This window comes from Protopterus annectens, chromosome 11.part0 (assembly GCF_019279795.1).
Source record: "Protopterus annectens isolate FY-2018-M chromosome 11.part0, PAN1.0, whole genome shotgun sequence".
Classification (NCBI taxonomy): Eukaryota; Metazoa; Chordata; order Ceratodontiformes; family Protopteridae; genus Protopterus; species Protopterus annectens.
Genome location: NC_056745.1, coordinates 200,022,593 through 200,046,745, shown reverse-complemented (window position 1 = coordinate 200,046,745; position 24,153 = coordinate 200,022,593). Strand labels below are relative to the sequence as shown.

Here is a 24,153-nt window from a genome sequence, read left to right as displayed (position 1 = left end):
TAGTGATACAAGAGATCCCTTATTGGAATCGAGGACAATTAATTTTCAGACATTTGTTGAGTGCTGTCTACAGGTGTTTTACTTTGGCATTTTTACAATAAGTGGTGCGCAGAAGTGCAGATACCACTCTAAGAAACAATTTTCTTGTCAGTAGCTTCAGGGGTAAGAACCCTGGTTGCCTTGTGTGATAGTTTAGTTGTTCAGAACTGTCCGTCACCTTTTACTTGATGATGGACATAATGCAGTGCAGAATCCAGCCAGATGCCAGTGTATTGCTTTGCTGAAATGTTTGATGATGGGTGGGTATTCATCGACGCCATATTAGCTGTTCTATAGGCTGTACCATATTTTGTATGCTGTGTAGTGGTGCTTATTTACAACTTAGATAATCAAAGCATCATTACTTTAAATCTTTTTCTAAGGATTCTTGCACTTCATTCACCAACTGTTTGCAGATCAAAGTAAGTGCAAATTCTCTTCATAAAAGGTTATGTTTTATTTTGGATTGATTAGTGATATGGTTAGTAAACAATGAGGAAACTAATAGCTGCAGAGCTGACTCATGCTTTTGTAAAAGATTTTAGACTTTCTTTTCCTACTGAAGTTGAACTAACTCGGCCTTTTTTTTTGTGCTTTTGTCAGAGGATTCTTGGAGTTGTTTGGTATTTCTTTCTCTTTCAGTAATTTGAATAGGGTTATTATTTTCCTTACAGTTGTATAGAATTTATATTTCATCTGATTTCATCTCTGGAATTATCCAGATTTCCCCAAAAACTAACTGCTTCATGACTTGTATGTATTTCTTTATACCGGGACCATTTACACACAAATTTGAAAAGAAGCAGCCAGCTCCAGTGGTGTAGAATAAAGCCCTAGCTATGCTCTGACTACAGCCCAAGTGATCTAAATTCAGTTAGCAGTGCAGGTGCTTAACACAGCTGGCAGGGGAGAATGGATATCTCCATCTCAGGAGAGGGGGTTGGTAGATCAGAAGAGGGGTGCAGTTGTGTAGACATCCTAGAGGTGGTGGACTTTCGGCCCACAAAGTCATTGTCTTGTGGTAGCCACTATAAGCAGGTGCATTGGAGCATGCACTCCCAGAGGGGAGGGTATTGTAGGTCCCAGTGGTGGTGTGGGCTGCTCACCTCTTCTCCTCACTCCCTCAGCTGGGAGGGATAGGCTATTCAAATGTTTATAACTAGGATGCTGGGAAGCACATAAGCCGCTCTCACGGCTGCCTGAAATGGCCTTTCTGGGTGCTTCTCAGCTTCTTGGTTCTGAGGACGCCCCAGTATGGAAGAACAGATGGGCTGAAGTCCGTTTGGGGAAGGCTTGATGTTCAACAGGCATGGGGGCAAATAAAATATAGTAAAAGAAAAGAAAAAAATTGAAAATAAGCAATCTCACGTACTATCCTTTTTGAGACACAGAAGCTGGTTATGAAAGTTGGCATAATGGTTAAGGTGTTTGCCTCGTATACAAAAGGCACAGGATATGATTTTCACCAGGAGACATTAGCTAGGTTTAAAATGGCCCACAAGGGCAGTTAGCTTGTATAACATTGTTCTATTTAATGAACTGTTCTGCCATTTAGGACCCTTCTTTGTGGGTCTTTGCAGGAGAAGAGGATTTCCCAGTCTGGCTGGTTATTTTTCTGTGAGGTTTCGTCAGGGATTTGGATGTCCTACTGAGGTCCCCATTTCTTTTCTGTTACTTGCACAGTTTGCATCTCTGTCCTTATGTTTGCTGTGAAAAGATTCCAACATTTGATACCTAGAAAATGTAAACCATTATATGTCTATGTGATTGTCACATTATGAATCATGATGGGCAAGGGCATTACCTGTACTGCTTGAAAAGGGGCATAATGTCAAGAATTGTCATGTGTGCATTACTTTAATATAGCTACCCAGAGATGCAGGAGCTAGCACTCCAAATGCATTTTAACACCTGTAGTAAGACGCTGTCCGGTTCGATTCTCAGCTAGAGCGTCTTCTGCTTGGAGTCATGCATGAATGGGCGTACCTTTGTTGAACGTTGTGTGTCAGGGCTGGTAACTTGGCACGTAAAAATCAACTACCAATCATTTCCGCTGTGGCGACCCCTAACTGGGAAAAGCCAAAAGACACAACAACAGTAGTAACTGTAGTCATAACAGGCTTTTCATATGTACAGTAAGCCATCAGGAATTACAAGATGTTTTAGATTCTCTTTACCACACATTGGGCTGTAGACTCGCAGGAGAGGTAAGACTGCATTCTGTTAATTTTTTGGCTGTGACTTTATCTGGAAAAGTGAACTATGCTTCTGAAAGTAAACTTTATTGGAAGCCTACAGCAGTTAAAAAAGTGTACTTTGTGACTAATCATTACCCACCTTATCTCATAAATTGCCAGCCAATTGGTGAACTGCAGTGAATATAAAAAGTGTACACATCCCTGTTAAAATGCCAAGGTTTTGTGATATAAAAACATGAGACCACAATAAATCATTTCAAAAATTTTCCCACCTTTAATGTGACCTACAGCCTGTACAATTCAAATGAAAAACAAACAAATCTGTTAGGGGAAAAATATAAAAAATAAAAAACGTACAATAAGATGGTTGCATAGGTGTGCACACCCTTAAACTAATACTTTGCTGAAGGACCTTTTAATTTAATTACAGCATTCAGCCTTCTTGGGTAGGAGTCTTTCAGCAAGGCACATTTTGACTTGGCAATATTTGCCCACTCTTCCTTGCATAAGCGCTCCAAATCTGTCAGATTGCGAGGGCATCTCTTGTGCACAGCCCTCTTCAGGTCACCCAACAGATTTTCTATTGGATTTAGGTCTGGGCTGTAGCTGGACCATTCCAAAACTTTAATTTTCTTCTGGTAAAGCCATTCTTTTCTTGATTTGGATGTATGCTTTGGGTCATTGTCATGTTGAAAGATGAAATTTCTTTTCATGTTCAGCTTTCTAGCAGATGCCCAAAAGTTTTGGGCCAAAAGTGACTGGTATTTGAAACTGTTCATAATTCCCTCCACCTTGACTAAAGCCCCAGTTCCAGCTGAAGAAAAACAATCCCAAAGCATGATACTGCCACCACCATGCTTCACCGTGGGGCTGATGTTCTTTTGCTGAATTGAAGTGTTTTTTTTTTTTTTTTTTTGCATCAAACGTGCCTTTTGGAATTGTTGCCAAAAAGTTCAACTTTGGGCTCATCAGACCATAACATATTTTCCCACATGGTTTTGGGAGACTTAATGTATTGTTTTGCAAATTTTAACCAGGCCTGGATGTTTTTCTGTGTAAGAAAAGGCTTCTGTCTTGCAACCCTGCCCCATAAGCTAGACATATGGAGAAACGGGAGATTGTTGTTGCATGTAGTACACACCCAGTACTTGCCAGAAATTCCTGCAGCTCCTTCAGTGTTGCTGTAGGTCTCTTGTCAGCTTCCCTGGTAAGTTTTCGTTTTGTCTTTTCATCAATTTTGGAGGGACGTCCAGTTCTTTGCAACGTCACTGTTGTACCATATTTTCTCCAATTTTTGATGCCTGTCTTCACTGTGTTCCATGGTATATCCAATGCTGTGGAATTTCTTTTTATATCCTTCTCTTGACTGATAACTTTCAGCAGTGAGATCCCTTTGATGCTTTGTAAGCTCTCTCTGAACCATGGCTTTTGCTGTAGCAGACAACTGAGTAAATGTCAGGAAAATCTTACTAGGACAGCTGATCTTTATTTGGGATTAATCACGGTCTCTTTAATTGATGGCAGGTTTGTACCCAAGAAGACCGAATGCTGTAATTAAAGCAAAAGGTGCTTCAACAAAGTATTAGTTTAAGGGTGCGCACAGTTATGCAACCAGCTTATTGTACGTTTTTTATATTTTGTATTTTTTCCCCTTAACATATTTGTTTTTTCAATTGAACTGTACAGGTTATAGGTCAAATTAAAGGTTGGAAAAGTTTTGAAATGATTTATTGTGGTCTCATTTTTATATCACAAAAAACTGTTATTTTAACAGGGGTGTGTACACTTTTTATATCCACTGTATATAGGGCTGGGATTAAAATCACATCCATTTCTGAGTTTGTGCATGTAAAGAATGGTCTTTTAGATTGATTTTTGGGCAGAAAATATGGCTATACAACAGTTCCAGAAATGTTTAGCTAAAATCAGTAGTCCAAGCCATTCTTGTAAGAGGCACAAGGATACTAAAGTGATCATCACCAAAGTAACAATAAGATCATTTTTTGTTAGTATATAAGTTGTGTTGGATCACTGGTACAGTATTTTAATGAGCTATCATTTAAGAACATTTTGCCTTCTAAATTAGTCTTGTCATATAGAAGAGATTTCAGTTTGCATGATCTGTTGATCCCTCTCGTATTCCCTTTGGATATTACTTCAGGGGGTAAGCTTTTCTTTTCCAAACATCTTTATTAAATTTCCAGATATTACAAAGGCAATCTTACATTTATATAAATGAAAAACATACAAAATGATATCACTTTAGTTGCAGTTTACGTCACAGACACCAATGAAACAACTGTAGTTGTAAACATTATACATTACTTATAAACCATCCAGTCATTGTCAGTTAAGCATTATATAACTCATTCAAATCCTGCCTCTTAAACCTCATTCCTGCTCTGCATATAATGTTCTCAAAATTCCCATTTTCCCTATGTAGTTTGCTCCTTCCCTTTTCTAAAGATCCCAATTCCAGTTGTGTAGGGGTAAGTCTTTGGGAAAATTTAGTTTTATGAAAGGTAATGTTTATCGGCATATAAGGAATCTTCATGGTACAACCATTAACGGGGTACCAATTTTTTTAAATGGGTACTTCAAGTGCAGTAGCGCTCATGTTGCTTATCTCATTGGGTGGGCACATAAACACTCTGTCTCTCTCACACACACACACACACACACACACACACACACTGTATATGTATATATATATATATATATATATATATATATATATATATATATATATATATTGGCCAAATCAGGAGAAGTCTAAAAGCAAGAATACTGGAGCACTTGTGCGATGTTACAGTGACTTTACATAATGTAGTTGTTCAGCATTGTTTGGAAGTACATGGAGGAACTTGCAAACTTTGTTTACCAGTATCTTAGCTTTCCCTTTATTAAAGTGATATCATTTCTGCATTACTGAAACCTGAAACATTATTACTTGTAAATTTGGTGCATTATCACAAGGTTTAAACAAAGACGTAAATGTGTCTGATTTTCTAATTTTAAATAAAAGTTTGAAGATCAGCATTAGCTGTGTGTGCTTACAGTTTAGTATAGATGCACTGTATATTAAAATATTGATAAAAATTGAGATGTCTGATGGCATGAATGGGATAAAAAAAGCAGTGGGTGTTAAAACACATTTTTTCATATTAAAACTGATGAAGTCCCTCTCTGAAAGGGAGAGAATTGATATGATAGGCAATACTGGTGTTCAGACTAGTGCTACAAACATTACCCAACCTTGTTTCCATAATGCATGTAGATTTGTCACTGTTTGTCCCTTTTAAGTACATATGAAAACAGTATATGCTAACAATGAAAGAATTACTTTTTGGGTGAAAGTGTCAGTAGTGATTAATATGTATTGATACATACTGTTTTTAGTCTACTGTCTAAATTGTATTGTATGTTGTGGAGCTTTTCTCTCTGGGTCTCCGCTGAAAATGGGCTCCCAGCCCAGTCGGACACTACACGGTAAACAAATGTAAAATAAATAAGAGTGGCCACTTGCAATTGCACTACATTTTAAGCTTGGTGTAAAAATTTGGAAGCTGGTGCAGCAGGGCTATCTTGGTTGACTTGTATTTCATAAAAATATGAAGAAAATATATTGGCGTGTGCGTGTGTTTATATATCTATATATATTTATATATAAATGTTCTTTAAAAAGTGGACATTTCAGACAGGGGCTGTGTTATTGAGACAAAACTGGATAACAGAGAATTTTACTGGCAGCGGAATGCTCCTGATTTTGGGAGCTAAAAGGGTTGGGCCTGGTTAATACTTGGCTAGAGGGTCATTTGTGGATGCAAAATGTTGATTTTAAGCTTTTTGTAAGCTGGTTTATATCTATATTTATATTTCTGGAGATAGAATGTGATTGTAACATTTTTATTTTGTCTTGACACTGACAATATTTTTATTGTTATTTTGTCATGTAACACGGTGTGGCTAGCTATTTAACATACATGTGATGGTTCATTTACTGTCTGAAGATGTTCCAAGTCAGATGTAAGGAACAAAAGCATTCACTAACTTGTGTTGCAGTGAATAGCTTGCACTAATTATGTGGTCTCAGCATTACATTTTTTATTGGCATGTATTATGATTTTTGAGATCATACTGGAAGATTTACAGAACATTTTTATTTATATATACATATGTGTGAAATGGGGAAAAAGGGTTGAGGATGGATGAATGGATATGCATAAAATGATCACTGTAATTGTTGTATTGTTAAAACCTGCCTACTTACAGAATATGATTTTTATGGAAACTGGAGATAGGAGTTAAACAATATCCTTATCCAGATCCTAATCGGAGCAATCTGCAGCTTCTTGGCCTTCACTTACATTGTTACATGGCAGAATCATTTTAGACTGGTAGTTTAACATAGTTTTATAATATATTATGACTTTGCACTCTTGCTTTTGCTTAATGAAAAGTCGCTTATGATGCTTTTATGTCTGTCTCATCCTAACATAATATTACAAAATGAATGCTTTAGTCATGATTCTAGAAAAGCAATTCTATCATGGTAATACTTAATAATCCTTTTATCTGGCTCAGTTTGGTTACCTGTGTGGTAGCAATGTAGACTTTCACCAGTTTCAGGTTATCAGTTTGACAGAGATGCTGTATCCTTTTTTTGTGTTTAGTAAACATAGGGTCATAGGAACGTACTAGGCTACTGGCCCTGAGGCCCTTACAAGCCTAGCCAGAAATTTATCCCATATTCTGACAAGTCAGCACCCAATGCCCCTGTCCCAGAAGGGACACAGGTGGAATCCAAGTGGTCTATTTTCTGTTTCCCCCATCCAGTTATCAAGGTTGCACTTAAAAAGGGTTAATGAGGTACTCTGCCCGACATTACGTAACATACTTGTCTATTACTTTTACTCAGGAAGAAGAGATAAAAAGAAGGAAAAGAGAGGAGCGACTGGAGCAGATACGTCATAACGTTCAGTTTAAGTATGCTTCTAAACGCAAGGTGAGTTCTCTAACAGAGGTGGCATGATTACAGCTGAAACAGTTAGAATGACATGCTGTGCATGTTTTCCATTTTCCCTATGTGTAATCTAAATTAAACTAATGAGAAAAAAAATGAAAACCTGATTATTGGCTAGACAGGATCATGGAGAATTTTCTTTGCAGATATTTTGTGGGATCCTGATGAAGTGATGAATTAAGGGCTAATTGTCATTTGCACCTTCTCTGAGAATTTAAAGGTCAAACACCATTAAGACTATGATTAAGAATATGTGTGCATAATCTAGATAATTAGAACAGCTGAAGAGGGAAAATTGTCAAAAATAGTGAAAGAATTTAAGAATGTATGGGAAAAGTAGTGTCGTGGACATTGCAGGTGGTATTTATATGGGGATGGACTGAGTGACTTAGAATGTTGGCTCAGCTTTCCCAGTGGCAGGGTGGGCTTCCTGTCTAGCCACAGTCCAGTAGTCCCAGTACAGATCGGGAGTTATTTGTGCAGACGTAATGTGTGGAAGAAGTAGAAGGCCATTTTTCTGCAAAGAATGGCATGTGCTTGGTAACATGCGTGTGAACCTTACTAACATCAAGGCATGCTGAGAGGAGACTGTTGGGTTAAAGTTAGGTCAAGCAGGAAACACTGCCCTTACTGTCAGAATGGTGCCATACATCGATTATCTCCTTATTGGTTTTCTGTGGAGATTGAGGATGGCAGTGAAACATGGCAAGTAAAAGCATAAAGCAGTATTTATGTGGGGAGGGGATTATCTCTTGGTAAAACAGGCTTTGCACCTGGGAGGACATGCAGACTCCACACAAATGGGCAGACTGCATAAGCCAAGTGATTCTTTTCTGCCTTGAAAATCTAATTCTGTGTTACAGAACAAGGTTATATTCCTGCAGTTAACAGTTAAATACTATCTGCAAAGCATTGCCATTTAGGCATCCATTTGGTTTCTTGCTTCAAAAACCGAAAGAAGTAGAAGGCAGACATTATATGGCTAGGAAGAGTAGCAGGGAAAGGGGAAGATCATAATAAATTATAAAAAGAAGCAGGCCATTTATTTGAATGTCATAGAGTTAAATAATGTGGGAATCTCAAAAGAGTTTCAGTTATCTAAAAATACATTTTAGGTATCTGAAAAGAAAGCAGATTTTAATTTGTGATAATTGCAACACAGTCATAGCTGGATAGAAAATTGTGGCACATTGTTGGGTCAGGTTAAACAAAAACATGACATTTCAAAAATGTATATTTTCCAGTGTTAAGAAATGGAAACCATTGTTTACTGTCATTCATATAGTTAACATAAACAATAACAAAAAGTGGACAGAAGAGCAAATCTCAGAGCCCTAATTTAAGTGGAATTATCAAGAAAGTCAGTCTGCTGTTGCTGAACTTGGAGGAAGTTTGTCATAATTCAGATTTTTATTCTTGAGTTTAGAGGCATGCATCTCTGGCTGAAAACCTTCATGACATTTATTTATTTATTTATTTCAATTTGATTACCGGGGAGGTCCACTGGGCTTTGGGGCCCGTTTTCAGTGGAGGCCCAGGGAGAAAAGCTCCACAAAAACAACAAACAATATTGATTACAAAAGAGTTCAGACAAAAATATAACAATAGATGAAACAGGATTTTACAAACAGCCTACAATAGAAAAGTCTAATGGCAAAATAGTAAAATTAACATTTTTAGTTAGGTTTCAGCACAGAAAGAAAAAAATGAAGTAAAATATTTTAGGTTAGAGAAAGCAGGAGGTAATAACTTGAGCTAGGAATATAGGAGAGAAGAGGAGAAAAAGAAGGCCAGCCTAGGGTGACTTAGCAGTTGATTCATCAAGTTAGAAATGTAAAAGTGGCCTATATAGCTAGGATTTAGGAGAGACTGAAAGAGAGTTTAGTAGAGAATGGAAGTTAGTCTGGGGAGAAGGAGGAGGATGGTTTGAAAGGAGTAGGTTGAAGAGTGCAGTTGCAAATTCTATTTAGATAGAGGTGGGAATGAAGTAATGTTTTGAAGTTGTTTAGGTTGTGGCAGGATCTAACAGAGGTGGGTAGGGCATTCCATTTTTTTAGCAAGGGTGAAGAATAAAAGCATTTGGCCAGCTGGGCACTTGGGTTTTTGTACAGTGATCAAGTTTTGATGAGAAGATCTAAGGGATCTGGGGGGCTATAGGGTAGAAGAATGTTGGAAAGAGCAGGACAGCTAGTTGGATGGAACAGTAGTTTATGGGCTATGGTGAGTTGGAAAAAGGTCAGTTGATTGGGGAGTTCAAGCCAATTTAGAGAGTGGAGGGGAGAGCAGTGATGAGTGACGGATTTGGCATTAGTAGCAAATTTGGATATTTTGTTATAGCATGATGTTTTGTTTAGAACTCATTTCTAGTGTCTGTCATAAGAAATGTACTATGTTTGGCAGCTAAAATGTTAAAACCATGTCAGTATTCTGCAGTCATGAAGTCATTAGCTTGGACCCCCATTCAGACTGTCTGTATTGCCTAGGAATGGAGCATGTGAATTGCTAACAGAAGTGCTAGTACTTAAGCCCAGCCAGCCAGCAGAAATGAAGAGGGATGTGAGGGAGCTACTTCTAATTCTCCGATAGTAGCTTTTGAAGGTGCCTAGCACAGAGACATGAAGGAGGAACTTTGTGCATCTGGGTTTGTTGTCAGACCTATGGAAAAAGGTTAGGAAACTGGAAGTTGGACACTATTCAAAAGGTCTTCCTATAAAGTCTTCCCATGAGGTGGCCTTGTACGTAACCTTTAAAAGGAGACCTGCATCCTGAAGTAACTGGACTGAATCGTCCATGTTCATGCATCCAGAATGTGACCAGAACTTACCAGCTTACTTGGATTGATTTCCTGAATCTCCCTGTGAAAAACAGAGGGGCTTCCAGCCCAGCCAGATAGAATTTTATAAATAATTCTATGTCATTGTAAATATTAATATGATCCACAGGCTTGTGTAACAAATGTAAGAAAACCGTGTTATGTTCTGAGCTTCAAAAATGTAACCAGAGTACACCCTGCTGGAAGAAAGCTGATGAGTAAAGCATTTTATGACTGATCTCAAGCTAGGAGATAGCATGTCTGGGCTAGGAATTTTTTTCTATTGTTCTAAGACAGAGATAATTACAAGGTTTTACATGTAAAGTGTTTTTTATTGCCGTGGCTTCCTGGCAGGTGCAGATTACAAAAATAAATGTTAAAATTTTAAGTTCTGTGAGCCTGGGAAACTTAAGTAGAAGTGTCAAGAATGATGTAATCTGAAATGACTCAGCAGTAATGTGTATTATCATTTTAAGACTTTCTCAGAGAGAAAGATTTAGCATTTTGTATTTTGTTCTGAAGCTGACAACTCACCAGCACTTTGCCTTGTAAGTAGAATTTAGAACATAGTTTCTCTTAGACAGATAGGAATATAGCCAGATTAGTCTAGCTGTTTTCTGTGTTTATGATAGACTATCCTACAATATTGTTTTAAAGTATTTTCCTGTGATTTCTGAACTCTATTAGCAGTATGTTGAACTAATGAGTGTTGTTTTGTGTTTTTATTATTTATTATTAAATATTTTTTAACTTTTCAACTGTGGCTGTTTTGTGTAGAGACTTGCCTATATTTGGTGATACTGTATAAGCCACTCCAATAGCCTTAGCCCTGGGTTACACTTACTATTTGGATAACAGTAATAGCACACAGTGGAACTGGTCACCCTTTGGGAAGGGCCTTATAGTAGCTGATAAGTAGTGGTTGGTGGCAGTGTTTTCTACCTTATAGTCTGAGCAGGAGAGGACATAGCTGGAGAACCTGTGCCAGCCTTCTCCAGCAGTGTCTGTGGGTTTGTATATAATTCATATCTCAGAGAGAGAGAGAGAGAGTGTGTGTGTGTGTGTGTGTGTGTGTGTGTGTGTGTGTGTGTGTGTGTGTGTGTGTGTGTGTGTGTGTGTGTGAGCTACTTGGGCAGGGACATGAAGCACTGGTTGGACAGAGAGGGTGCTGGAGGTTTTGGCTTCACCACTGCTGAGATCTGTACCCTATAGCTGTGCCAGTGGGGAGTCTTATTGGGGATCTGAAGAGAAGGGGAGAGACCAGCCCCAGACTGACTGTGATCTCTGTGTGCTCTTAAGGGAAATTGTACTTTACTGTGTGTGTACTTGTTATCCTCCCAATGTGGACGCCCCTCACTGGTGCTAGTGGTGAGGATTGAGGCTCCTTAATTACTGGGCCAGTGCACGGGCGTTACACTCCCTTCCAGGTAACACTCCTTTGGTGAGATTTTGATATTCTTAACATCATGAAGATGTCCATTTAGATTACTGTTGCAGTACCTATTGCAATATGGGACACATCCTGCCAAGGATACTGTACATTCGGCTAGTCTACAAAGTTTCAGGCTCCTTGTTCACACACCACATGTCCTCACTTAGCATATGAGTATGTGTTGGCAGATGAGGGATGTATGGTCAAACAAACTCAGAACCTTCTTGCCATTAGTACACTTATGCAGACTTTTGTCAGCTTAGCGGCTCATAGTTTCAGTGGTTACTTCAGCTACATAGATAACTGGCAGATGAGTACCACATTGGGGATCCATGCTTTTTATTTGAGATTTTTCAAAAGAATTCTCTTACTTCTGCTAGAAAGAGAAAATGTTCTTGTGGGAGACAAATTCCATAAAAAGACCTGCGTTGTAGTTGCATTTTTTGCCTGGATTAGGAGCCCAACATCTTTTCATGTCAGATTTGTTTGTCCTTTACACCAGAAACTGTTAGAAGCATGCTGAATTCTTTGAAACATTTTTCTTAAATACCTGTGAGATTTAGCATGAGTGACCATGTCGTCTGATTCCACAGCAGCAGATCTCTTCCTCAGTCAAAGAAGAAAAAGTGGTAGTCAAGATCTGAGTGATGGAACCTGAATATCCACATTTCTTTTGTGGACTGACACAGACAACACCACTGAGGTGCTTATGCAGCTCTAAGACTTGTCAGACTGTTTCTCCCAGGCCCTCTAGCAAGTCCCCTCTGGAGAACACTATGACCCAGGAACCTTGCATATTCCTTCAGACCATTTGTTTGGCAGAAATTGCCAGGAAGGGGGAACCACTTGTCTTGTTTGAGGGTGAGGAAAGCACACAACAAGTACTAGTGAGGGTGAGGAAAGCACATGTCAAGTACTGGTGAGTGTGAGGGAGGAGTACACCCAAGTACCAGTGAGGGTGAGGGAGGTGTACACCAAGTACCAGTGTAGGTGAGGGAGTCATACACCAAGTACTAGTGAAGGAAGATGTCGGCAGGTTTCTTGTGGAAGTTTGGCCTGTTGGTTCAGCTCCAAAGACTATTCATCTCAAGATGCCAACGAATTGTACTCTGAAGACAAAGCAGCTGTCTCATCCTCCTAACCCTGTTCTCAAAAAGGGGCCAGAAGGACTGGTTTAATTTCTTTCAGGACATACTTAAAGCTATTCAATCCCTTAAACCATCCTTTTCAGCATCTTCTAAATCCATTCCATTTAAAGGAAGAGTTGCGTCTTCCTTTGAAAGAAAGGTCGTGCTGAATCTGATCAAGAAGGGGTAAGCTGTGGTTTAGAAAAAAATTCGGAAGAAAGACTGGACAAGGCAGTTTATAAAGGAACAATAGGATGTGTGTATGACTCAAAGTATGCAACCAAGTCCAGAAGGTTTCAGAGTATTACTTAGAAGTATTTGCATAGCTATTTTTATATCCCAAGCAGGCTTCAGAAAAATTTTCCTCTGGTAGACAGCAAATGCTGGAGGTGAGATGGAAAAGAGAAAGGTAACTTCGAACATGCTTTTTGGGAATTTAATGAGTTGACAGACTTTAAAAATTTTCTGCATTGTACTCTGTCAGACATGTTGGGGAACAAATGAATGTAACTAAGGAAATAATTCTCTTGAGCAGGGACTCAGGCTCTGAAGTGCCTATGCATACTAAGGCCTTGCTAAATTTAATGCTGTGGCTGACAAAAAAGCAGTTATTAGAAAATGGAAATCAAAATATAAATTATCTGTAACTGAAGTAGTGAATATTGTGAAGGAGATAAGAGCTACAGGTAGGTTCTTTACAAAGGGGAGGGAGAAAATTGCACAGAAATAAATTATATTTATGGGAACAATACATGCAGAATAATGTTCAGTAGGAAATGTGAGGTTTAAGAGAAGGAATTAATTGAACAGTTTATGTAATGTTAGAGTGAGTAATTGCTAAAAGGAAAGAAAATGGAGAGGGACTGAATGATTTATTTAATGTTGGAGTGACAAATAGTTAAGCAAGCAATAATGCCCAGCATGGTGTGTGTTACTGTGTAAACACTCATCTAGTGGTATCCTGAGGCCCAACGCCACAGTTGGAGGGCATTACTGTGCTTAGAAAATGGGCTGTCAGTAAAATTTTTTACTTCTCTTTTTATTGTAAAACAGTTCCTCCACCTAATGTTTCACACTTGCTGTAGTATGTGTAAATTGATTTTGGAGGAAGTATTTTACATCCAAAATATAAGATTTGCAAAAAAATGTCCAGATATTTACCTCAGTTTTTTGATCCCTTTGTCAAAGTCAAAGTAAACTTTATTGTCATACAGATCAACACAGAGGGAAAAAGAATGTCACTGTATGAAATTTTGATACTCAGGCTCGTACCATAAAAATTATAGTTTACAGAAGGAAGATTAATAATAATTTAAAATATTGAAAATAGAAATCAAAAGAAACTAAAAATACAATAAAAAATAGATAATTTGAGTTTTTTTACAGCAGAAACAAAAACAATACAACAGGAACAGACTTAGTAGAAATATAAGGATATATAACAAACGGTACTGTAAAGAAAGAGGCACATGTAAAAATTACAGTTTTCATAGTGCAGCTAGAAGGGCGGCCACGGTGGTGCAGTGGTTAGCATTGTCACCTCACAGCAAGAGGTTCTCCGGTTCGATTCTTGGCTGAGGAGCCTTCTGTGTGGAGTCTGCATGTCCTCCCTGTGGTTGTGTGGGTTTCCTCCGGGTGCTCCGGTTTCCTTCAACATCCCAGAGACATGCAGTAGGTGGATTGGACACTCTAAATTGGCCCTAGGTGTGAGTGTGTGTGTTTGTGCCTTCTGTGGAAGGTTGGGCTCCAGGCTGGCAACTCGGCACCATAAAACTCCACTGCCAATCATGAGCGGGCAGATGATCCGCTGTGGCGACCCCTAACTGGGAAAAAGACAAAAGAAGAATAGTGCAGATAGAGACGTGTAAAGTGAGCTATGTAGACAAGTACTCATCAAGTACTTAAGTAAGTTGTAGTTACTCATCAAGTTTGTGGTTTATTGGCAATCACTGGGGACTGAAGTCAATAAATGACTTAAATTTGAGTTTCAGACACTGTTTCCTTCAGAAAATGCATGCTAAAACAAATCCTTTTTATTTTAGCAACTTTCTAATTTAATATCAGCCATGTTTAAAATCTGTTTTTAATTTTTAGCCTTTGCACCCTCCCCCCCATATCTCTCAACTTCTAAGCTCAATAAATCTGGACAAATTACAAAATAATGGGTGGGGGGACAAAGGTCTAAAATTAGCAACAGGTTTTAAGTATTGCATAAACTTAGGAAGTTGCTAGAATAACAGGATTTGTGCTGGCATGCATATTCCAAAGGATAAGAAGTCTAAAACTCAAATGTATGTCACCGTTTAGCGAGTTTAATTCTGTACGATTTCCAGAAAACTACAAGTGGTATGATGAGCAATGCAATAAATAGGCAAAAATTTGAACATTCAAAATCTGGACAGTTGAGAGGTATGGTTATCCCCTTTATTTTAGGCTTTATCCAGATTTCTTGAGGTAAGAGGTTCACATTTTTCTTAACTCCTGCTGCCACTGGTCAATCACTCTCACTGTTTATCTGTTTCACTCTTTCTCACTCTCTCTCTCTCTGACACACAGCTAACTTTTTTAATGTTGCTTTTAATTTTACACTCATTAAACAGCAAAAGCGCTGCTTAGTGAGTGTAAAATAATGGCTTGATCAATGTCACTCACTTTCATGCACACATGCACTCACACACAGACATAAACACACACTTTTTTTTAACATTAATAAACAGCAAAAGTGCTCCTTAGCAAGCGTAAAATAATGTTGACCTTACCTTCCTTACTGTTCTGACTTCAAGGCCCCTTAATATGCTGCTGTGAAGAGGCGGACTCATTTTACAGTGGGCATTACCTGTACATTAACACCTTGCTAGCGAATGTTCGTTCTCTATTCAGGATGCCAATGTATGGGTCACCCTTTCTGTAAAAGGAAAGAAAACCCGTATACAGTGTATGGTGCATGAATATGAAAAATGTTAATGTGATTTTGTTTTGTTTTCTTTTTTAATGTATATGTGCCTGTGTATTGTCATAATTGTAATAAAGGTGTTTAAAAAGAAAAACTAAGGGTTGGACTATACCTCACAATTCTCTGAGGATACCATCTCCAAAAGGAAAAAGATTCCTTAAAAAGGAAAAGAAGTGTCTGACCCACAAAAGAGATTATTAGAAACTCCTTAGCATGGATTCACCAAAATGTGTTGACACCTCCCTTTGCCTGCTTTAGGTGCTTTAGATAATCTCTTTACCTCTGCATCACTTTCTCCATCATTTCTTTAGGAGGAGATAGAAGTACTTAAAACCTTTTGTTTGGCCAGTATTATCCCAATGACAAGGACAGTCTTGCCTTTGATAGATTTGACAAAAAAGGTGACACATCCTCCACGTTGGCTTTTAGGACAATACATTGCCAACACATATAACAACATATCTCTTGTCATGTTTTACAAACATGCACCAATATTTGGCTAACCTCCTTAATTCAGACGTTAAATCCAGTCTGCTGGAAATGAATTCTGCTTCCAAGGTCACAAAACTGTCTATAAAATGTGCTTATGGTGCTGTGGACACAGAACGTCGGCTATTGGTACTCTCATGTCTTATGAATAGAAATGCCTGGATTAGACTGCAGAATTTCTCTGAAAATATAAAGGCTTGCCTGTTAAATGCGTAATTGATAAAAATCACTATTTGGCAGTTCCTCAGCTGAGGTGCTTAAAAAGCTGGAAGAGAGAGGTGAGTTAATGCAGTTGTCAAGCAACAGTTTGATCTTTGTGTTTCACTGTTGCAGTCATTACATTTGGGTTTTCTGCTTGCAGGTAGCCCTCTGTCGACCTGATTAACAAAGTCTTGGGTCCTGCATCGGTTGCTGTCCCTTCTTCCATGACGTCAGGTCGTCAGGGGTATAAAACATGCAGCCGACGCCATTACATCAGTCTTTCTTGATGTGCAGTGCCTGAAGCAGAAACAGTTCGCAATTGCCGGTCGGCCGACTCCTGAAATTTTCGTTTTCTAGTTTCAGAACCAAAGTCTTCAACTAAAGCTAAGTACCCCATTGGGGTAAGTTTTTCTTGCTCCTTACCAATGTCAGTAAAAGTTAATAATTGCATTACTTGTGGAAAGCAAATACCTCATAAAGATTTTCATTCGTACTGTATTCCTTGCCTAGGCCCTGACCACGACGTACCCTGCTGTCCGTTTTGTGCTTTATTTAATCAGTGCACTATCCGTCGTTGGTATATTTTCGCCTCAAAATATTTTGGTTCTCGGTTTAATTATCCAGAAATGTCATCGGTTAGCCATGCGACCACCAGGATTCCGAAACAACGCAAAGATAAAGACTGAGACAGGCCGCCGGGGTCCAAAACTGGCAACGACGCTTCTCCTAAGCCAGTCGCCAGTTCGCCGGTACTCAGTGAGGTACTTTTGCAGCCCCTGATGCCCGGTACTTCTGATTCGCAGTCCTCTACTGAGACCCATTCGGAGTCCAGTATGCCGCGAGATGCTTCAACTATGGAACCCACGGATGTCTCTACCTTGGATGGGTCCAGAGCCGCTGTGCAGGCACCGACTTCTGCGGGTGTATTCAGGCCTACGGACTTGCATATTAAACCGATGCCTCCTTCTTTACTTAGGCCTAAATCTCGATCCATGTGTAAAAAAACGAAGCCCAGGCCACATGCTCAGGCCTCTATGCCTAAAAAACAAATGATAAGAATGGCTGAAGATCTGATAACTCTAATCAGGGGTAGTCAACCCCCCCCCCCCCTTCTAAGAGGCCTAGGACTGAAGTTGATTATGAATCTTCTGATCAGGATTCTGTTTTTTCTGACTCTTCTGATCTAGATTTGCTCTTACCTACTTGTGAGGATTATGATGCAGTGGACTCTATTCCCTCTGCTCCCCCTCCTGAGGATTTTTCTTTTGGGGAAACCTTACATACTCTAAGGGAGCATTTCCACTGGGAAAGCCAGGATTTTTCTGATTCAAAAAAGAAGCTTAGGGATTTTCTTCTCCTACCTCAGCATAGGCCTTTAGCTATTCCTCCTGTACTAGACATTGTTGATGATGCTTTCTCGGAATCTAGTTTGGCCCCTGATTCCCAGCCTCCTGCCCCCAGAAAACCTGACAGATACTACAGGGTCCCTGAGACCCACAAGTTCCTTTTTAAAAATCCTGTTGCAGATCCAGAGACTATTTCACAGGGGCCCAAGGGCATTAAGGCTTCTACTGCTAAAAATCCTACCCCTTCTGATAGAGACTCCAGGGTGCTGGATAGATGGGGTAAGAAGGTTTACAGTTATGCAACCTTGCCCATTATGGCTTTAAACTGCCAGTTTCATATGTTACAATGTCAGCAACATGTTATTGGACTGCTTAAACAGAAAATGATGTTGATTCCTGACTGTGTGCAAAATAAAGAATTACAGGATTTAATGCATTCTGCCAAACAAGTTGAAAAACATACTTTGCAATGTGGTTTTGATTCATTAGAGGCCTCTTGCAGGGTTGCTGTTACTGGGTCTGTAATCAGAAGGCATGCTTGGTTTAAGGAGCAATCCTTGCCTGATCGTGTTAAAACTAAATTGTTGGATGCTCCTTTAAATCAGGACCGCCTGTTTGGCAACAAGGCTGAGGAAGTTCTTGAAAAGATGGCAGATAAAGCTAAATCTATGCAAACTGTTAGATTTTTTACAAGTTCAGCCTCCTAAATTTAGTAGGCACTGGCCGTCTAAGAATTGGTCCTTTCCAGCCCCTTCCAGATCTTTTCAAGCCAAATCCAGACACAGCAAAAACCCCAGGTTTCAGTCCCAGGGGACTCGCATAACTAAGCAGTGGGGCCCTCCACTTCCAAGTCTGAGAATAATAAGACTCCCCCCTATGGTAAACTGTGTGAATGACTTCCTTTTACAATTTCCAAGCACTTATCAACTGACTGCCCCTTTGGGGGGAAAGATTGTTCTTCATGCAATGAATTGGGAACTCATTACCCAGGACAAATGGGTTTTAAATATAGTGTCCCAGGGATACAGATTTTACTTCCACACATTGCCAACGCCAAGTGGATGGCTGGACCTAACCCCAAATCAGTGGGCAGAGGCACAAAAACAAGTACTTTCTCTCTTAAGCATTGGGGGGCTATTCAACTGGTACCAGAAGAGGAAAAGGGACAAGGTTTCTACTCAAGACTTTTCCTGGTACCCAGAAAAGACAATTCATGACGTTCTATCCTGGACCTGTCTACTCTAAACACCTTTTTGGAGATTCCAAAATTCAAGATGCTGACTCTTCACCAATTACTTCCTATGCTAGGCAAAGATGCCTGGTTGGCAACACTAGATTTAAAAGAAGCATACCTGCACATCCCAATCAGGGAATCTTGCAGAAGATACCTACGCTTCAAAGCAGGCTACACGCACTATCAGTTCTCTGCACTGCCCTTTGGCTTATCTACTGCACCCAGGGTATTCACAAAGTGCCTAGCTCCAGTTATTTCATTTTGCAGGCAAAGAAATATTCAAATATACCCATACCTGGATGATTGTCTAATTCAGGCAGAAAGCCAGGACATACGTTTGAATCATCTGGCCTTTGTAAAAGGGTTCTAACTTGGCTGGGGTACACCATAAACAAAAAGAAATCACACCTGGTACCCTGTCAACAAATTATGTTCCTGGGAGCAAGCTTGAATACAACTTCCCAGATGGCTTACCTCATGCCAGAAAAGCAAATTCATTTGACAACCTACTTCAAACAAGTGGCCACAAAAACCCTGCTATCTGCAAGACAAATACTGCAAGCCGTGGGGTTCATGGCTTCCTGCATTCTTCTAATTCCATATGCAAGACTGCATATGAGGAAACTACAGTGGTATCTAAAAAGCCTATGGTGTCAACATTCTCAAGACCTAGAAACAATGATTCCTATCATACCTTGACTATGCCTAGAGTTCCTTTGGTGGCAGAGACCTGCCATCAAAACAAGGGACTACCTTTCACACCGTCTCCTGCCGCCCAAACCCTAACAACAGATGCATCAGACTATGCATGGGGGGCTCACCTGGCAGGGAAGTGCATTCAGGGCAAATGGAACCCAAGTCAAATGCACCTGCTTATCAATCAAAAAGAAATGTTAGCTGTACAGAATGCTCTGACAGCCTTCAAGGACCACATTCTTCCAGGACAACTAATGGTAAAGACGGACAACACCACTGTTATGTGGTACATAAACAAGCAGGGGGGTGTACATTCTTACCCCCTCTGCAGACTAGCCATGGCATTGTGGAACACAGCCTTGAGCTACCAAGTGCGCCTACAAGCTCAATTCCTGCCAGGAAAATTAAATACACTGGCAGATGGACTAAGCAGAAACCTTATGGACCCACATGAGTGGAAACTGGAACCAAAGATTTTCAGCATGTTGACAAGCAAGAAAAACTAAAAACAACAAGGTCCCTGGAATCCAACAATAACGACAGAAATACAGCACAGAAATATTTCCAAGGATGAAGCCACGATCCAAGCACTATTGTTAACTTTTTATTGTAAAAATCAGGAACACAAAAGTGGGTAAGCGCTTTCATCTAAGTAAAAAGACTTCATCAGAACACAGAAAATTTGAAACACAAACAATATATAGAGAAAACCCCACCAAAAGTCCATACCAAATGCATTAATTAATCAATTAACAATAATAATACCCAACGTGTATGGAATCACAATATTCCTATGTACCATAAAGGTCTATCGACAAAATGTACTTGTCGTAATGTAAATAAAAAAACACTGAATACTGCAAAACATATGTAGAAGCTACAAATCCATTAAAAATCCACATTTCTAATGTATAATATGTAAAATTAAATGAAACTCGACTAACATAAAACATACCCTGATCTCCTAAAAGTGTCTAATGTAGTAAAATTAATTATACTTATAACAAAAATTAATTCCCTGATTAAAAATTATAAAATACAGGTATAAAAATGTAAATGATGAATATAAAACGAATTACTCCATATTATGAAAAATCGGGCAACCAAGGACCATACATTCATACTTCAAGTTCTGATAAGAGGTTTAGTAGGAATAATTTCGTTTAACCCAGGTGGACAAGCTGCGTTTAACTTAATCTGCCATTTGATCTCTCTTTCTCCTACAACAGCCTTAATATTACCACCTCTAGGGCAAGGTAAAACCACTTCTAAAATGGCAAATTTAAAACTACTGCAGTTTGAATTCCTAGGCATTTTTACTCAGGAAATTTGGAGTATTGACATGATATTTGTCACTATAGACATTAAAGATTTATTTTCCTGTATTCCTAAGACGGATGGTGTACATAGATTTGCCAATAGCCTATACAAAGATAGTGGGCTTACCTCAGATAAAATCAATCTACTCTCTGAATTTTTAGACATTGTACTTGATAACAATTTTATATATTATGAAGGAGAGTATTACAGGCAAATCTCTGGCGTTGCTATGGGGGCAGCTTGTGCCCCCATATACGCTAATATGGTCCTACTCGATTGGGAAGAGGAATTTGTGCTACATTCCCCTTGGAAGGAACATCTGATATGTTATGTGCGTTATTTGGACGATCTATTTATACTGTGGAAAGGGGATGAGACACAGCTTAAAGACTTTATTGACTACATCAGTAATGCTACCACCTATTGGCAGTTTACATACCAATATAATCGAGTGGGGATTAACTATCTCGACACTTTTATTTACAACGATGGTTCTTCCTTTCAATCTCGGATTTACAGAAAAGAGACATTTAGTAACGGATATCTACATTTTGACAGTGTGCACCCTTTGTCACAAAAACGTAGTATCATCAAAGGGCAATGCATCAGAGCGGCCAGGATGACCTCAGTCAAAGACAATATGTTACTTGAACTAGAGTTCATCGGCCAGTTGTTTAGAGAGAAAGGCTATCCTTTAAAAATGATTGGTGACGTAATTCAGTATGTCACCAACGAATGGGGTAAAAAGTATCCCCCACTTTTGGGTAAAGGGCTGACAACTCACAGTGGTCCTAGTCTTTCACACATTCAAAAAAGGTGATTCCTCAGTAGATCAATTTTCCAAGGCTTGTATATTAAAATTTGGACAACATGTAAATGATGTTAAAGAGATAATTAATGCAAATTGGAACATCATCACTAGTAATGAGGGCATCAAAGATAAAGTAAGTGACCGACCGAAATACGTGTATAAAACTGGCACCAACATAAAAAGGATTATTGAGTGGAAATCCAACAACAAAAGATCCAGTGCTCTGTCTAATAGGGTAGGTACTAGGAAATGTGGTCATTGTACCCAATGTTGTTATATTTTTGAGGAAGAGGGTATAATTTTGAAAAATTGTATCAAAAGTAAGATCAAGTTTTGTACTGGTAATTGTCAATCCCAACACTTGATATACTTGGCACTATGTTGTTCTTGCCCATGTTTTTATGTGGGCAAGACCGACCGAAGGTTAAGGAATAGAATTTACGATCATACATATTGTATTCGGAAACATGATTTGAATAATGCACTTTATCGGCATCTAGCTAACAGTTCAAACTGCAGTAGTTTTAAATTTGCCATTTTAGAAGTGGTTTTACCTTGCCCTAGAGGTGGTAATATTAAGGCTGTTGTAAGAGAAAGAGAGATCAAATGGCAGATTAAGTTAAACACAGCTTGTCCACCTGGGTTAAACGAAATTATTCCTACTAAACCTCTTATCAGAACTTGAAGCATGAATGTATGGTCCTTGGTTGCCCGATTTTTCATAATATGGAGTAATTCGTTTTATATTCATCATTTACATTTTTATACTTGTATTTTATAATTTTTAATCAGGGAATTAATTTTTGTTATAAGTATAATTAAATGTTAAGTTGTCTTTCTCGCCTTCATTCTTGCTTGATGGGTTCGGAGCCGATCCTCGGCTCCGACTCGGCACTAGCTAAGCTCGAGAGTCACTTTTACCAGCTCGAGGCAGCCCCATATCCCATGATGCAAGGCGGTAAGTACCCAGATCTCGTTTGCCGCTTCGCTTATGAGGTCCTCCTTTTACCAGCTCCTGGTAAGTGATTTGCTACTTTAATTTTTTAGCCCCTTTCTAACAAAAAACCTTTAATAATTAGTTTTAAGTTAATTTTAAACATTTTCTGACAGAAATTTCCCTGTCTCTTCTTATTTTTTTAGTCAAACTTTACCCATCCCATCCCCCCCCCTGTTAGGGTGTGTGTGTGTGTTTTCTAGTTATACCTTTTGGTATATTTAATTTAATTCTTTGACTGGTGTATGTGTGTGTGTTTTGTTACACCATGTCAAAAGAAAGGGTCTCAGGCTTTAAGAAGTGTGACTCGTGCTGTCAGAAGATGTCTCTGACAGACGGTCACACTTCTTGCCTGTATTGCCTGGGGCCTCTTCACCTGCAGGACTCCTGTGCTATATGTCATTCTTTCAGCCAGAGAGTCCTGCAGGAAAGAAGAAATAAATTAATACTTAGGGGCCTTCTTAAGCCGGAGGGCTCTCCAACTAAGTCGGCTCCATCCAAGACTGTCAAGTCTTCCAAGGCCCAGGCTTCTGTGTCAAAGCCTGCGGCCTCGCCCGACTTCGCTCTGAGTCGAGATCGGGCTGGAGCCGATTCTGGCAACTAAGCCTTCGGCACAGATGGCTATCGGTGCCGATTCTGCATCGACCACTTCGAATAAGGCTCCGATCGGTTCCGACCACCATGTGGCACAGGCATCGGTGTCGGCTCCGATCGGCTCCGACACCGTTACTTTGTGGCTGTATCGGCTCGCTGGAGCCGATGCATCGAGGCTACCTGTCGGCTCCGATCAGTTGTCGGCTCCGACAGGTTCTATAGTTTCATCGGTTCCGATGGCTCCTTCGAGGAAGAGGTCGAGGTCTCCTTCCTTGGAGCCGATACTTCGGCCCGGCTTCACCTCTCCTTTCGGAACGGAGCCATCGGAGCCGATCTTCTTTCTGACCATGACTTAGAGAGAGTGGTCAGTAGATTACTTAAGTCACAGGCACTGGCCCAAATGTTACATAGTCAGTCTCAACAGACGACTATTGGTCCACACCCCGTTGCAGTTCCTCCTTCAACTCTACCCCAGAGTTTGGAGTTGGAGTCTTCGGGAATGGTTACTGCTACGGCTGGAGGACAGAAACCCCCTTCTGTTCCTTCAGCCTCTACTCTTATCTCCTCTTCGAGACCTTCCTTAGAGGGATTCGTGGCGGGCTTCCATGGTCTCCTCCGAGGGGGTGAGTGGCATCGGACCCTTGTCCGAACCCGCTCTTCCCCTTGGAGCCTCGGCCTTGGTGAGCTCGGCTCCGACATCTGCCTCGAGACTTCCCTTCGGTGGTCCCTGGAGTTCCTAGTTCTTGAACGGGTTCTCTCGGACCTGCCTGGGAGGAGCATTCGAGGTGATGAAGAGTGTGCTGGCCACTGGTATCAGTCAGCAGTCTGTTCCCTTAGCTCCTCCCTCTATAGTGCCTGTTGACATCTCTGCCACTTCTCTTGCT

The 24,153-nt window shown here is 39.8% G+C and overlaps 1 protein-coding gene across 1 annotated transcript in view; it reads left to right on the top strand.

Annotated features, from left to right (window-relative positions):
* Positions 1 to 24,153, top strand: part of DDX11 (DEAD/H-box helicase 11) — a 1,280,855-nt gene that overhangs the window by 145,503 nt on the left and 1,111,199 nt on the right. Inside the window, exon 4 of the mRNA XM_044087617.1 lies at positions 7,156 to 7,242. Coding sequence (XP_043943552.1) covers positions 7,156 to 7,242 — 87 coding nt within the window. The remainder of the gene's footprint in view (positions 1 to 7,155; positions 7,243 to 24,153) is intronic.